Source organism: Microtus oregoni, unplaced genomic scaffold, assembly GCF_018167655.1.
Source record: "Microtus oregoni isolate MIOR12 unplaced genomic scaffold, Mior012 000028F_ref0000031, whole genome shotgun sequence".
Classification (NCBI taxonomy): Eukaryota; Metazoa; Chordata; class Mammalia; order Rodentia; family Cricetidae; genus Microtus; species Microtus oregoni.
Genome location: NW_024543087.1, coordinates 4,531,855 through 4,549,387, shown reverse-complemented (window position 1 = coordinate 4,549,387; position 17,533 = coordinate 4,531,855). Strand labels below are relative to the sequence as shown.

Sequence of the window (17,533 nt, the reverse complement as noted above, 5' to 3'; positions counted from 1 at the left end):
TTCATTTATTTGTGGAGAGAGGAACACATATATATATGATGGCTGTTGTTTGGAGAAATTGCAATTGAAGGGCTGTCCAGGTCAGAGCAAACCCTGGGGGATATTGTCTTGGTTGATGAGTCCATGGTGGCCATCACCACCCCTACACGTGTGGGGTTGTGCTGTATATATAATGTGTGTGTGTGTGTGTGTGTGTGTGTGTGTATGAGTTAGACAGCCGGTGAGTAACATCCCTCCATGGATCCATGGTTCTACTCTGATTCCTTTTTTGTGAGTGAGTTCCTGCCCTAACTTCCCTCATTGATGAACTATGACCTGGAAGTATAAGCCAATAAACCCTTTACTCACCCAAGTAACTTTGGGCCAGAGTGTCACATCACAGTAACAGAACAAAACTAGAACAAAGGTCAAAGTACAGCTCGCAGGAATCAGTTCCCCTTCCGCCATGTGGGGCCCAAGGATCGATCTCGAGTCCTTGGGCTTGGCAGCAAGACTTTTACCCTACCTGAGCAATCTCACCAGCCCTGTATTTTTATTTAAAATAGCAGATACCTTGTTCTGGGGCTGGAAAGATGGCTCGGCAGTCAAGAACTCTTGCTGTTCTTGTCAAGAACCCAGATCTGGAGCCCAGATCCCAGCACCCTCACCGGGTGCTAGCGTCCAGATCTGACCTCGTCTTCTGGCCTCCGCAGACACCCGCACACATGCAGTGTGCATTCAGATACACATGCACACATACATAAAACTTTCTGAAACTGTTTTTAAGAAATCAACCTCAGCTAGCTGGGTATGGTGACACACACCTGTAATCCCGACCTTGGAAAGACTGGGAATTTGAGGCCAGCCTGGGTTACCCACGGAGGTGAGTATATATGCAAATTGTGTCCTGGAATTAAGGCGAGATGAATTGGTCCAAGATAGCCATTGACTCCACTCATTTTATTATTATTATTATTAATTATTCAGAATGTTGTTACACCGTAAATCAAGAAAGAGGAGCCAGGGCCAGGTATAGTGACACACCTTGAGCCTCAGGGCTTGGGAGGCAAAGGCAAGCACTTTATAGGAATTCACAGCCAGGAGAGTCTATATTGGTGAGTCCAGGACAGTCAGGGCTGCGTAGTGAGACCGTGTCTCAAAAAGAAAGAAGAGGAGGAGGTGAAATAAGGAGGAGAAGTGGGGAGGTGGAGAGAGGAGGAAAGGGGAGAGGGGAGGAGAGGAGAGGGAAGGAGAAAGCTGGGGAAGGGAGAGGAGGGGAGAGGAGAGGAGGAGAAAGACCAGGTGAGATGGCTCAGTGGATAAACACACTTCCTGCGGAGTGTGAATTTGGGCCCCAGAATGCACAGGGTGGGGTGCATCACCAACTCCTGCAAGCTGCCCTTTGACCTCCACTCATGCGCCACTATGTGCACCCACACACGGACGCAATAAAAATAAGTTTAAAACAGAAGGAAGCGCCTTACCACCCTGAAGGAAGCCAAGAAGGAGCGATTCGAGCGGCTGCTCTTATCGGACAGGTTGGTGTAAAGGACGTCGGCAAGACTCAGAAGGGCGACGATGCTGTCGAAGACGTTCCAGCCGTGGCGGAAGTAGTGGTACGGGTCCAGCGCGATGATCTTTAGACACATTTCCGCTACGAAAATTCCAGTGAAAACCTGCAATGGGACAGAGGAGACTCCTGCTTAAGGATGGGCAGAGCGAACCACAGCAGTTGGGAAGAAATCGTTAAATCAGCATGGTGGCTGAAGTCAAGCCAAGGCGCAGGCACCAGGCACACAGCGACAGGCACCTCACTACATGACGGTAGCTGCAGCCCACGAGGAGGCGCTGAAAGTCGGGCTAGACCCATATTCTACCTCCAGCCACATTTCTGCTTTACACCACTTTTATTAAAGTCTTAACTCATCATACAAAGCCGTGGGTTGACGTGACATTTTGACACGTGCGTGCCTTCTTGTTCACCCTTCTCCTCCACTGCCCCCCTTTCCTCAGGCTCTCTCTTGCTAGCCTGACCCCAGGAAAATACATAAAGTGGGAGAGTTTCCTTATTTTAAGAATTTAAGAGAACGTGTTGCTTTTTCAGCTAGAAACATGAAATTTTACAAGGAGAAGATGGGATATTCTGGTAAGATTTTTCAATCCATTAGCTAATTAGAGTAAAGCAGCCACTGACTAATTGTGTGTTGTATCTGATATCTCTGAGAGACTCATTTTCCCTTGAGGAAAAGAAGATGCCTCCCACAGGAACCGTGAATGAGACTGAGCAATTGTTCAAAGTTCGGCTTCCTCTCTATCTTCCATTTCCCATTTTAACTGAGACTCGGTCTGTGCAGTAAGAACCAGTGACACATACTCGGGAAGTCCCCACCCCACTCCCCCACCAAGCAATGATACACTCTCTCAAAAGCATGACCCTCCCATATCTGCCTGGTTCATCTTTCCTGAGGATTTACCTATGGATCAAACCTGTATTGTTTTACAACAACGGTTTCCCTGGTAACACAGTGGGGCATGGGGGTCATTACTGTGGGTCTCTGGAGATGGTTCACATTTTTTTTTCCGGGGTGGGGGGATTGTTGTGAGACAGAGTCTCACGTAGCCCAGGCTAGCACTGAATTTCCTATGGGACTGAGGATAACCTTGAACGAATGAGCCCCCTGCCTCTACCTTCTGAGGGCTGGGATCACAGGCATGCATCACCACACCTAATTTTTGTGGCGCTGAGGACTGAGCCCAGGGCTTCATGAAGGCTAGGCAGGCACTCTGCCAACTGAGCCACATCCCCAGCCCTGGTCAGCATCTTCTGAGTTTTCTCAAATCACTCAGAACATTACTTTTAGGATTGTCCACTATGGCTTCTACGTGACTAAAGAGACCTTAACATGCTAGAAGGTTAAACTGAGGCCCGTGAAAACCAAAGAGGTGAGCTGCGCAAAGCCTCTGATCCAACGCCACCTTTTGCCCTTATTCCATTTACAGGAACAAGGTTGCAGTCTGGGTTATGGTTACTGAAAAAGTCTGCACCTGGACAGAGTTAAGATTCAAGCTTCTGTATGCTTTCCAAGAGCCTGAGATTACCCAGTTTCCTATTTTTAGTAGATTTATAAACGTGTCGTCCATGTCATGATGCTCCATGGCCAGGAAGACGGTATTGACGATGATGCAGATGGTGATAGCGAGCTCAGTGAAGGGGTCGGTCATCACGGACCGCAGGACCTTCTTGACGCACAGCCACTGAGGGCTACAGTCCCACACCAGGTACTTGGATGCTAAGTTTTTCCCACATGGGAGACAAGGCTCTTGGGATTTTTCTTGTTCTGGAAGAGAATGGAAGGGTAGGGAAGGCGTTTGCTCTGAGCCAGCCTGGCTGCTCTCTGCCTGCGTGTGCCCCCACCCCCCTCTTCCCCCGGATTTTTGTGACACGTAGCCAGTCACACAGGTTTTCCTGCCGAGCATGGCACAGAGGAGACACACTTCTCTGCACACAGCTAAGATGCCGCAAAGTCAAGTGTATCTGACACAGACGCAGAGAGAGCAACACAGACTGGCCACGAGGCCGTGAGAGACAGAGGTAGCACAGACTCTGCTTTCTTAAGAGAGGACTTGATGGAGACTACGGCTGTACAGGGGTGCCAGAGCTCAGGAGAAAAAAAGGGCGGGGGCAATGGAAGGTTACGTGATGGTAATGTCAATTGTCAGTTTCGTGGGATCTAGAAATGCCAAGGGGACTAACTTCTGGGCACATCTGTGAGGAAATTTCCTAGATTAACAGAGGTGGGAAGACCTACCTTAAAAGAAAAGGCACTGTTTCATTAGTGGAGGTTTGAATTAAACAAAAAAAGCAAGAACATCAGCAATCTTCTCTCTCTCTCTCTGTCTCTCTTTCTCCCTCTTTTCTTCTCTCCCTCCCTCCCTTCTCCCTTCCCTCTCTTCCTCCCTTCCTCTCTTTCTCCCCCTCCCTCCCTTCTCCCCTTCTTCTCTCTCTCCCTCCCATTCTCCTTCATTCTCTCTCCCCCTGCCATTCTCCCTCTCTCCCCTCCCTTCCTCCCTCTCTCTCTCCCCCTCCACCTCTTCTTCTTCTTTCTTCCCTTCTCTTGCTCCCTCCTTCCCACTCTCTCCCCGTCCCTTTCTTCCTCCCTCCCTCTCCCCCTTGACTATAGGCACAATGTGACCAGTCACCTCTCATTCCTGCCTACATGCCCACCCCATCATGATGGAGCTTTTCAAACTGTGATCTCAAATAAACCTTCCTCCCTTTCTTCCTTAGGCAGCTTTTGTTCGGTTATTTTGTTGTCCAAATGAAAAAAAAAAAGGAACAAATTCAGGCATTCTGGCAGCTACTTAGGCTCAGCCCCATAGCTGCCTGCACCCCTGATTTGTTGGGCTCTATTTCAGGAACTCACAAAAGCCAAGTAAGGTCAGGTAATAATTCAGAAGTGCTAAAGGGCCCACATATTCCCAGCTTTTCATGATCTTGAGCATTGGTCCCATGCCTGGGGCAAGTGTCCTGGCTCAACTACAAGGTCTTCTTTGGCCAACACCAGGTTCCTGGCTCTAACTTAGCCAACAACTGCCACTTCCCAGCAAGGTCTTGAGTGCTCTTTTTGGCTCACTGTTGTCATTCAGATCTTCTAAGGTTGCCCAGTCTGCCCGTCTACGCTCTCTAGCCCGTTCCCACCCAGGGACCCACTGGGAGGGGCTAACTCCCAGGAAGGCCCATCCACTCAAGTCACTCCACTGAGAGGCTTCTGGGACACAAGGAGTCTCCCTTCGCGCCATGGCACAGTGGGGTGGTTCCCAAGAAACCCCCTCTGTGGAGGGCTTCTGGGGGGACACAAAGAACTCCAGTGGGGAACTCACCCTGCATGGTGATGGTCAAGATGCTGACGGCACTCAGTGCCCTCTGCCGGTGGAAGGGGTCCATGTGCTCATCAAAGAGGTCCACGGGCAAGTTCTGGGACAGTCGTTTGGTTTGCTCAAGGAGTTGTGGCTGCAAGAGAAAGTACAGTGGGCCTTTTAAAGGCAGGCGTTGACACTCCCCACATCTCATAAAGACGCCAAGTAAAGATGCTGAGCATTTGTACGGAGCAGTGCACTGTATCTCCCCAGCATGTATGATGCTCGGGGGTTTTGGGGGTTTTGTTTTGTTTTTTGTGGGTTTTTTTTTTTTTTTTTTGCCTGTGTGAAACAGATCAGAGAAAGGGGATTTGGCCATTCACTGTTCTTACACACATGCGTTTCTGGAGTCTGGCCTTGGGTTTTATGTTTTATTCACTTTCAACAAAGAGCAAACAAATACTCTCTACCTTAATGATAAGAATAATTTTTAAGGATTAATAAATATTAGCATAGTTTTTTTTTAAAAAAAAAAGAATAATTTTTACTAGCAAGCATCAACCATGTCTCAATTCTGTGATTCACACGATCCACTCAGTATATTTTCTGGGATGTCCCATGCGCACATCAACACTTACATATCCAAAATGGAACTGGCCATCTTTCCCACCCCTAAAGTATGTCCTTTCTTGTCTCAACAAGTCACCTACTCAATAAGCCGCAAGCATATGGCCTACTTCAGCTCGTTCACTGGGTATCACTTTCTGTGGGTCAGCTTGCTTATCTTTCTTCATTCTTGCCTTTAGCTATTTCTTATGAAATCAAACACTCCCTCCCAGAATGACAGAGGTTCCTAAGGCTCAGAAAGCTAGGGAAACTCCCAAGATTCAAGAGATTTGAAAAATTAGAAGATCCAGAAGGCCAAGTCATGAGGTTCTTAAAACATTGTGTTTATTTGGCAGGTGCCTGTATCACAGCACATGAGTAGAGGACAGCTTGAAGGGATTGGTTCTCTCCTTCCACCCCACCATACGGGTCTCAAGGATTCAATTCTGGTCTTCAGGCTTAGAAGCACATCCCTTACCCCCTGGGCCGTCTCATTGACCTGCTTCCATGAGACCGTAAGTGCAGTAGGCAGCTGCCAGAGAGTGCCGACTCTGGCTGAGCTGCACACAGCTGGACATGGGCTTCTGGGGGTGCAGCTTTTGTGAGTCATCTCTTACCTCTGGGAGGGCTTTTCAATAATACAGGAGTCTTTTAGTCCTCCAGTGTGCCTATAAGAAACCCCAATAAAATCACTTGCTCACCAAGCTAGGCTTGGATGGAATTCTTTCTTTGATCTGTCATTGATGCCCTATCTGGGTGAGATGTTTTATTCTCCCCCAGGAAAAGTTACACATTGCTCTAGTCCTCACACAAGCCGCTGCCGCCACCTCTTGCTTGGAGTTACTGTGGCAACGTCTTAATTGGTTTTTTTCTAGTCTCCTCCAATCCCCTCTCTTCAATGTGTTTAGCTTGTTGAAAAAGAAATTTCGGTTTCAGATCGTGAGCTTTAAATCATTATAACCAGGCTCAAATACACCTTCATTAATCAAACTGGCAGCCATTACAATCAGCATGTTTTTGCCAACAAGAACTAAGTGTGTTTATCCAAATAGCATACAAATCCCTGCCTTGGGCTTCCACGAACTCTCAGAAAGCCTGTTCTGCAACTCGCTGGCTGAGGAAGTGTGTTCCTTGCAAAACATTGTCAAGATGCTCGAAGACATGGTGGAAGGTTGGTGCACCCAGGTGAATGTGGCAGGTGAAACAACATTTGGATTCATTTAACTTTTGAAGGGCTCGATGTGTGACGTACGTTCAGGTTTTCTTGTGGAAAAGAACTGGCCATTTGCTGTTGGCCCAGGCCAGCTGCAGGCGGTGCAGTTTTGAGTGCATCTCCCCTATTGAGCACACTCCTCACATGCAATGATGTTGCTTCAAGAAATGAGACTGGCAGCAGGCCACCAAAGAGTGCCCGAGACCTTTGTCTGGAGCAGGCTTGGTTGTCGAAAATGCTTTGCCATAACCAGTCATCCCTGGTTGTCGTATGAGATGCGCTGGTCCTCAAATGTCACAATTCAGTAGAGAAACGGCCTGTTGTTGTGTAGCGTAAATAATGCACCTCTTGGATTTTCAGTCAGCTCATGAGGCATTCATGAGTTTTTTTAGCTCTCCAATGTACTTCAAATGTCAAACGGCCTTAAACGGTCCGTGCTGAGTCCACTGACGACTTCTCTCGAGTGGGAAAAGGATGGGCTTTGATGGCTGCTGTCAACTCCGATGACTGGCCACTATGCCCTTCATCTTCAAGCCTCTTGTCTCCTTTGCGAGACTTGTTGCTGGGCCACCACTGCACTAGAAGTACTGTTGGGCCAGTCACCGATGTCACGAGTCTTCTCTTCTGCCTTGCGACCCATTTTGAAATGAAATACAAAAACCACTAGCATCTTCATTTCACCCAACGTTGTTTCCGCAGTATAAGTGGAGATTCTCAACCTATAAGTGGCAATCCCGTTGAGGGTCGAATGACCCTTCCGCAGAGGTCGCCTAAGACCATCGGAAAATACAGACATTTACATCATGACTTATAACAGTAGCAAAATTACAGTTATGAAGTAGCCACAAAACAGTTTTGTGGCTGGGGGTCACCACAACAGGAGGGTCGCATCAGTAGGAAGGTGGGGAGCCACTGGGATGAGTAAAAAAATATAATGCCCACAGCGAGTAATAAATCATTAGCAAGGAAGCACAGTCAGGAGATGAGCGTGGGAATGAGGGAAAACAAATCTTAGGTGGTTAAGGTTGTATTCCGATAGCAAGCAGTAAATGTCAGCAATGCAAAAGCACAGTTTCTTTAGTATCAACCTACATCCAGGGTTTCAAAAACATACATCTCCAGCTGGGCCTGGACAGCTGGGACTGGTGGTGCATTTAATCCCAGGACTCAGGAGACAGAGGTAAATGGATGCCTGTAAAATTGAGACCAACATGGTCTGCATAGCAAGCTCCCAGCAGCCAAGGCTACATATTGACTCTTCTTCTCAAAACAACAACAAAACCCACTAAATAAATAAAAACAAATGAACCTCTAACTGGGAGTACCGGCGCATGTCTTTAATCCCAACACTTGGGAGGCAGAGGCAGGGGAATCTCTGTGAGTCTGAAGCCAGCCTGGTCTCCATAGCAAGCTCCAGGACAGCCAGAGCTATATAGCGAGACACTGTCTCAAAAACAAACAAAACAAAACAAAACAAAAGACACACATCTCATTCTCTTGGTTACAGCCCTTCACAGCTTCCTACTGCCTACCCTCAGCACGAAGACTGAATGAACTTCTCAGCTTTGTTTCAAGATCTTTTGTGATTGCCCCATTCTACCAATCCAGACTCTTGTTGTTGTCCCCTAAACACACACACATACATGCACACACACACGTGTACAAATATACACATGCTCACACTTTTAAATGGGCCACATTCTCCTGCTTATTTTTGCTTCCAGACCTTGGCACGCATTCCCTTCTCCACTGGCAATGCCTGCTCTTCCTTTGCCTGGTGTATCCCACTTGGCTTGGACACTACTCTCCTAGGGATCTTTCCTATTGGCTTCTAACTCTCTCCTCTTCCTCCTGCTCCAGTCCCATCTAGGTTGGTCTGCACCAAACAGATGCTGCTGGTTGCTCTATATATATGTCCTAGGGCCTCGCCTTGAGACCTTCCTCTTGTAACCCTAAACCCCTCTGTCTCATTACACAGCAAATTAAAAGCAAAATTATGATCCCCAGTTCCTAGCAATCTGTAACTAGTGATAGGCTAAAATTAATACATCCATATATAGATACAGAAATAAAACAAATACAGATACAGAAAGACAGACAGGCAGGCATGCAGGCAGATAAACTCTAACACCCTAACTCCATGGGGTTTAACCTCCAGCTACCCTAGGTGGTCATGGCTCTATAATGTGGTTTTATTGGACTCCTTCCTTTCCTCATAGCACACACTACTCCTCTCTGCCAGGGACATCTGCTCAGGTCATCAACTTGTACTCTAATGCCTTTGGCTTTGCTTCGGAAGGAGCCAAAAGCCACACTGCCCTTTCCGAATTGTCTGTGCCAAAGGACACACCCTTAGCCTGTCTGTAGCTAGTCTAAAAAATCCCATTTGGGAGACCAAAACCAGGCTCACTTGTTCAGCTCTTGGTCCCACTGCCAGCCAAAATGCAGAACTTCTCATTTTAATATCTAGACTGATTTAAATGATGTGATAAAATGGAATGGAGGATGGTCCAAGGCCTCTCCTCCCGTATAACTAACTCCTAGCTCTTCTTAATCCTTCTCATCCAGACATTCAACTCTCACCACACCAGAGCCTGGATACCAACCATTTCTACAGGGTCTCTGAATCTGTTCCTATAGCTGAGATAACTATTCCTGTAACTTTCTGTTGGTGAGACTCCTTTGTCTTATGGCTATGATCTGCCTTTTTCTCTGCCCCACCAACCCTGGATGCTTTTGCTTGTATTTTAATAGTTTTCTGTTAGATGCCCTCTAGGTTACATTACTTATATTATTGGTAACTTGATATCTTCATAAGAGAAAAGAATAATTGCTAAGCTTTTCCTGTTGTCTGCTTCCATCTGCAGACACACACAAACTAGTTATTGATGTGTTGGTCACAGAATTCAGTCTTATATTCAAATGTCTTTTGAACATAGATAATATTAGAAAATTATTACATGTTTAAATTCACTGAAAAGCTAGACCTGGAAATGTGAATTTTGTCTGCCCACTTTAGACCCAAGCATGTTTATCTAAAAGCTTTCTCTAGCATCTCTTGTCATAACTTTGCAGCAGGGAAAACAACTGAACATCCCAGGAAAAAGACTTATGTTCAGATAAGAAACAAACCACTTCCAACAGGGATTACTAATATTTATCTCACAGAATGGCATTTTAGTTTCAGTTTTTTGAGGCAGGGTTTCTCTGTATCACCCTGGCTTTCCTGGAACCCATTCTACAGACCAGGCTGGCCTTGAACTCAGAGGTCCACCTGTTTCTGCCTCCTGAGTGCTGGGATTAAAGGCATGCAGCACTACTATCTGGTTTTACATCTTTTTAATCAAAAGAAACTTATATATAAAAACTAGAATGGCTAATTATAATCACAGATGTCTACTTTTCTGAATACTCAAGATCATGGATATATTTGAAGCTTTTGCTGGAATGTAAACTTTATCTCAGTATCTGTAATACTGCTGTTTTAAAAAACTGCAAAATCTTAAGTAGAGAAAAAATTAGCTTAAATTTTGTAACAAAAAGGGTTAATAGTTAAAAACCTATGTACAGGTAATCTAATCTTAATTTGCTACAACTTGCCATGAATATAACTTCAATTCAACTTCTAGGAAAATAAGAGAAAATATTAAATAGGTTTGAGAAAAATGTCCAAGTAGATGTAAATTATAAGGTTATGTTTTTAGTTTAAGAGGTAGCAATAAGGGGGCTGGAGAGATGGCTCAGTGGTTAAGAGCATTGCCTGCTCTTCCAAAGGTCCTGAGTTCAATTCCCAGCAACCACATGGTGACTCACAACCATCTGTAATGAGGTCTGGTGCCCTCTTCTGGCCTGCAGACATACACACAGACAGAACATTGTATACATAATAAATAAATAAATATTTTTAAAAAAAGGTAGCAATAAGGGGCTGGACAGATGGTTCAGTGGTTAAGAGCATTGCTTGCTCTTCCAAAGGTCCTGAGTTCAATTCCCAGCAACCACATGGTGACTCACAACCATCTGTAATGAGGTCTGGTGCCCTCTTCTGGCCTGCAGACATGCACACAGACAGAATATTGTATACATAATAAATTTTTTTAAAAAAGGTAACAGTAAATATTTTAGTAAGGGTAGCTTTGTTTTTTGAGATAAGGGTTTTTTTTATAGCCTTGGAACTCGCTCTATAGACTAGGCTGACTTTGAGCTCACGGAGATCTGCCTGCCTCTACATCCTGAATGCTGGGATTAAAGGCAGGCACAACTATCACCAAGCTAAGGATAGATATTTTATATGATGATTTTTGCCATAAGGATAAAAAAATAGTAGATGAAGACAGAGTCACAAAAACTAAAGTTGTTGGCAAAGGCTACTCATTTATTCCTGCAGCCCAGACTGAAATAACCACACAAAAACTATATTAATTAAATCACTGCTTGGCCTATTAGCTCTAGCTTCTTACTAGCTAGCTCTTACTAAACTAACCCATCTCCATTAATCTGTGTTTCATCACGTGGCTGTGGCTTACTGGCAAGGTTCCAATGGGCTCCAGAGGAGGCATCTGTCTCCTACAGTGGCACCATGGCTTCTCTGGCTATATTCTGCTAAGCCATTGACCAAAAGCAGCTTATTTATTAACCAATAAAAGCAACAAATCTACAGAAAGACTTCCCACACCATTTCCCCTTTTTTGTTTAAGTAAAAAGGAAGATTTTAACTTTAATATAGTAATATTACTTATAACAAAACAGATATCAAGCAAGAATTACAGTTACAATATTTATATCTACTTTATATTTTATCATAACTAAGGAAAACTATAATTATAACTATTCTTCAACTCCATCTGTTTAAGACATTTTGTATATTGATTCAATTTTAGGATATATTTATCATATTGCATTACTTATTCTACCATGGATGAAGATGCTTATACATTATTTACATTTTGAGGTCACTGCCCTCATTTGCTGCACAGTTGTTTACAGATTGTTTAATATTCTGATATAAAGTCTTAGTCTTTAAGTTATATAGGTATTAAGTATTATAGGTCAGTAGTCATCCATGTTTGTCATGCTTATAATCAGACTAATTAGATACTTCAGATACATAGAGACTGTATTCTGCATTGATAGGTAATCAAATCTTCAACCACCACTTTGAAGATCTGCAGAACATGCCATATAAATAACTTGGGATTCTGTTGATGTGAGATATGAGTGCTTCTGGCAACATCCACCTATTCCTGAGAGAATGTTGAACACCCAAGACACTCCACTTGGAGCTTGTTTTCTTATTGGTACAATTGGCCTTTGGGCACGGAAATGCCCAAGGCTTGATCACTGACAAAGTGCATAATGTCCAAACTGAACAAGCAGGAAACAAAAAAAAAAGACATGACAGAGTAAGATGGTTCTGAAATTTTTTCCTGCCTCTGAAAATGGTCTATCAGTTACTCTAGGCCTGAGCCAAAGTTGGTTGCTTAATATTGCAAATGAGTCTTTGGGTGATAGCCCAGGTAGCCAGTTGTATCTGTCATCTACTGCACATTTTGGAAGCTGTTTGATTGTACTTCCTGCCTACTCAAGTAATATTATCTCCCTTCTCAGGCCTTCAATGGAGTTGAAGAATAGATTGTCATAGTTACCATCCTCTTATGATCTAGCCAAGCCATTTCTAATACAAGACTTAGACTCCTTAGGATAAAATTATTATTAAAATATTTAGCATATTCTCCTTGCTTAATATAGCTTACACTGGTTGTAATTCTAATTTTTATACTTGATATTTGCTGTGGGACAATGGTCTGTACCCTGTCACTTGTATTTTAAATAAACACTGATTGGTCAGTAGTCAAACAGGAAGTAGAGGTGGGGCAATGAGAATTGGGGAAGAGGAAAGGCTCAGTCTGCAGTTGTCACCCAGACAGAGAGGAAGAAAGATGTGAATGCCTCTCTGAAAAAGGCACCAAGTCATGTGGCTAACATAGACAAGAATAATGAGCTAATATAAGTTAAAAGAGTTAATAAGAAGCCTGAGCTGATAGGCCAATCAGTTTATAATTAATGCAGACCACTGTGTGTTTATTTGGGACTGAACAATTGCAGGACTGGGTGGGACAGAAACCTCAGTCAACAAATGGTGCCCAATGTGTAGACAACTGCATCCAGAGAAAACCTGGGAGAGATTGGGAAGTCATTCTAGACACAAAATAACAGCATAAAACATGGCTTCTTGCTAGCAGCAATTTCTTGGGTTTGCTGGAGGCAAGTACATCTCATTTAAGAGAGGCTTCCTGACTCAGCTTTAGCTGCGAAACTTTGCAGCTCTTTTAAGAGGCCCTGCCACCAAACATTCAAATGGTGTTTATGAATTGCTGACAGCATGCTTCTTGGTGGTGTCAGGGACTTTGAAACTCCATAGAGTTGTGGTACTAAACATGGCTCTGGCCAGTACCTCTGCCATGAGGCCAGACTCTCAAAAAGCTAAGGAATCGGGTGGATCCAGGCGTCAAAGCCACGGCTTTAATCCTAACCATATCGCTTAGCCACATAAAGCCACATAAAAATGAAAAATACACAGAGAGTCTGGATACTGTATGTATTATGTTGTTGTTAAATTGTTTTATGGCTGAGGAAAGAGCAAAAGCTACTAAAAGACATTTGTTTATAAATCCTGCTGGATTAATCATACACACACACACACACACACACACACACACACACATATATATATATATATATATAATGCTTTGACTCTAAATTTTAAGTCAAAAGATATGCTACTTTGGAGAAGAGATTTTGTTTTTGTTTCCACAAGAAACGAGAGGCTGTGGATTCATTCTGGGCTAAGAAAAATCAGGTTTGATCAAGGAAGACCCCCCCCCCAAAGAATCTCCAATAGAAGTGAATGACCCAGATGTCTGAGTTCTACATCCAGAACAGATTCAAGACTGCTGCTGGAAATGATCAAGCCTCACAGAATACTCCAGTCAGGACTTGATCATAATTCTAAATTTTCTTTAGGTCCCCATAAGATTATCAGTGTCCCCAATCAGCAGGAAGTAGCCTGGAAAACTATACCCACATTCCCAAAAAATGGATTATGGATGTTTGCCTTTGTTTAGAATGTTAGTTACAAGTAGTTATGGATGATGGTCAGGAGAAAAACTAAACAAAGGAGATTTGATTTGGAGTTCTTGTTTGTTTGTTTTTAAGGGGAGGAGTGCTGTGGGACAATGGTCTGTATCCTATCAGTTGTATTTTAAATAAATGCTGATTGGTCAATATCCAGGCAGGAAGTATAGGCAGGAGCAACCAGGTAGGAAGTAGAGGTGGGGCAATGAGAACAGGAGAATTTTGGGGAAGAGGAAACGGTCAGTCTGCAGTCGTCATCCCAGCAGAGAGGAAGCAAGATGTGGCTGCCTCATCAAAAAAGGTACTAAGCCACGTGGCTAACACAGACAAGAGTTATCCTGAGCTAATAGGCCCATCAGTTTATAATTAATGTAGACCTCTGTGTGTTTATTTGCAACTGAACGATTGCGGGACTGGGCGGGACAGAAACCTTAGTCAACAGAGATACCTGCTCTTAGTGTATATAGTTTTGTATTGGGTTTGGAACTCTCTTATTTAGACAAAAGGGGATGATGGGGAACTTCCTTCAGCCAACCGCCTTTAAGAGGCTGGACCAGGGTACCAAAAAGCCACAGTCCTGCCAAGCTTGATCTCTTCTTCCCACAAGCCACACCTGGATGTTGGACCCCATTTCTATTTCCTTTCTGTGATCCATGAGTTTCCTTTTAATAAAGAAAAACCTTAGAATACTCTATTTGGAGTTATCTTGGAATTATTTGCACCGCGTTACCCCCATTTCATGTGTTCTGCATCATAAAGTCAAGTCATAGATGGCCTAAATAAGTTAAACAATGAAAAACAAGACTTAATAATAACATGTGTTTGATGATTAAGGTTTATAAATTCCTAAGGTTATAATGGTCTATTCGTACTAACAAAAACTGCTTTAAAGATGCATATCTAACCTGTCTTTGTTAATTTGATAAGTTTTAGCTATTTGTAGAAACTGAGACATATAAAAAATTGTGATGTAAGAGTAAGCAATAAAACAGCAGGAAAACGAGGTTCCCAATCTCTCTGGGAATTGTGCCTATAAATTAAAATTCTATAAACTAAAAATTCTTCAGTTCAAGACTGTAATTTTGACCCTCCCTCCCTCCCTTCTTTGGTGGCATAGCGCCTCCCAGCTCAGCCTGCTTGGGCGCTGGGACAGAACCCGAATCGGGAGGGCAAAGGGGAGGGCGGTAGCTCCTTTGTCTCCACAGCCAGCCTGCAGCAAGCAGGGTGGGCCCTTTGTTTGCGAGCTAACCAAGCAGCACTGGAGTAAGCAGCACTGGAGATCCGATCTGGACACCAGGAGAAACATCACTGGGGAGTGACATCACTGGGAAGGTACATCAGTGGGCAAGAAGACCTGATCCTGTAAAAGAAGATCCATAGGGGAGTATTGGGAGGAAGAGATGGGCAGACGCCAATGCAAGAATTCACCCAACAATCTGAAAAACAACACGAAACCACCAGAAGCCAGCGACCTCACAACAGGAGGACATGAACACCTTAATCAAGAAGAAGTAGAAAAAACTGACTTCATGAAAGTGATTGACACCCTTAAACAGCATATAAAAAACGCCCTTATAGAAATGGATGAGAAGTATAACAGAAAGTTCGAGGAATTGAGTAAATCAGTGAATGATACCCTAGGAAACCAAGGAAAAACAATCAAGCAGATAATGGAATCAGTTCATGACTTGAAAACTGAAATGGAGGCAAAGAAGAAAACACAATCAGAAGGCCGGCTGGACATGGAAAATCTAGGTAAACGAATAGAGACTATAAAAACAAGCATAACCAGCAGAATACAAGAGATAGAAGAAAGAATCTCAGATTCTGAGGATAACATAGAGAAAATAAACGCACTGATCAAAGAAAACAGCAAGTCCAACAAACTCTCATCACAAAACATTCAGGAAATATGGGACACAATAAAAAGACCAAACCTAAGAATAATTGGAGTAGAAGAAGGAGAAGAAGTGCAGCTCAACGGTCCAGAAAATATACTTAATAAAATTATAGAAGAAAACTATCCCAACCTGAAGAAAGATGTACCTATGAAGGTTCAAGAAGCATACAGAACACCAAATAGGCTGGATCAAAAAAAAAAAATCCCCTTGCCATATAATAATCAAAACACAAAATATACAGAATAAAGAAAGAATATTAAGAGCCGCAAAGGAAAAAGGCCAAGTTACTTATAAAGGTAAACCTATCAGACTTACACCTGACTTCTCTATGGAAACCATGAAAGCCAGAAGGTCCTGGATAGATGTACTGCAAAAACTAAGAGACCATGGATGCAAGCCCAGACTACTATATCCAGCCAAGCTTTCATTCACTATAAATGGAGAAAACAAAATTTTCCAGGATAAAAACAAACTTAAACAATACGTAGCCACAAATCCAGCCTTACAGAAAATAATAGAAGGAAAATCACTAACCAAGGAGTCAACAATGACCACAATAACTCAGACATCTAGAGACCCTTCACCAGCGCAACTCAAAGAAGGGAAACACACAAACCCTACTACTATAAAAGTGACCGGAGTTAACAACCACTGGTCATTAATATCACTTAATGTCAATGGGCTCAACTCACCTATAAAAAGGCACAGGCTAAGAGATTGGATACGAAAACAGGATCCAACATTCTGCTGTCTACAAGAAACACACCTCAACCACAAAGACAGGCACCTACTCAGACTAAAGGGCTGGGAAAAGACTTATCAAGCAAATGGACCTAAGAAACAAGCAGGTGTGGCCATAGTAATTTCTAACAAAGTTGACTTCAAACTTAAATCAATCAGAAGAGATGGAGAGGGACATTTTATAATCATAACAGGAACAATTCATCAGGAAGAAGTCTCAATCCTGAATATCTATGCCCCTAATATAAAAGCACACACGTACATAAAAGAAACATTACTAAAACTCAAGGCAGCCATCAAACCGCACACACTAATAGTAGGAGACTTCAACACTCCTCTCTCACCAATGGACAGGTCAATCAGACAGAAACCTAACAGAGAAATTAGAGAATTAATGGAGGTAATGAAGCAAATGGACTTAACAGACATCTATAGATTATTCCACCCAAAGAGGAAAGAATATACCTTCTTCTCTGCAGCTCATGGAACCTTCTCGAAAATTGACCACATACTCGGTAACAAAGCTAACTTACACAGTTACAAAAAAAATATTAGTAACCACCTGTGTCTTATCAGATCACCATGGATTAAAGTTAGAATTCAACAACAATGCTACCCCCAGAAAGCCTACAAACTCATGGAAACTGAACAGTCAACTACTGAACCATACCTGGATTAAGGAAGAAATAAAGAAAGAAATTAAAGTCTTCCTTGAATTCAATGAAAATAAAGAAACAACATACTCGAACTTATGGGACACTATGAAAGCAGTCCTAAGAGGAAAGTTCATAGCACTAAGTGCGCACTTAAAGAAAACAGAGAAAGCTCACATTGGAGACTTAACAGCCCACCTGAAAGCTCTAGAAAAAAAAGAAGCAGACTCACCTAGGAGGAGTAGAAGACTGGAAATGATCAAACTGAGGGCTGAAATCAACAAAATAGAAACACAGAAAACAATCCAAAGAATCAATGAAACAAAAAGCTGGTTCCTGGAGAAAATCAACAAGATTGATAAACCCCTATCCAAAATAATCAAACGACAGAGAGAGAATACGCAAATTAATAAGATCAGAAATGAAAAGGGGGACATAACCACAGACAC

General features: G+C 43.1%; 1 protein-coding gene across 1 annotated transcript in view; it reads right to left on the bottom strand.

Moving 5' to 3' along the window:
• Scn11a (sodium voltage-gated channel alpha subunit 11) overlaps window positions 1–17,533 on the bottom strand; it is a 76,594-nt gene that overhangs the window by 35,641 nt on the left and 23,420 nt on the right. Inside the window, exons 11-13 of the mRNA XM_041676947.1 lie at window positions 4,861–4,990; window positions 3,079–3,317; window positions 1,464–1,655 (exon numbers count right to left, since the gene is read on the bottom strand). Of these exons, the coding sequence (XP_041532881.1) occupies window positions 1,464–1,655; window positions 3,079–3,317; window positions 4,861–4,990 (561 nt within the window). The remainder of the gene's footprint in view (window positions 1–1,463; window positions 1,656–3,078; window positions 3,318–4,860; window positions 4,991–17,533) is intronic.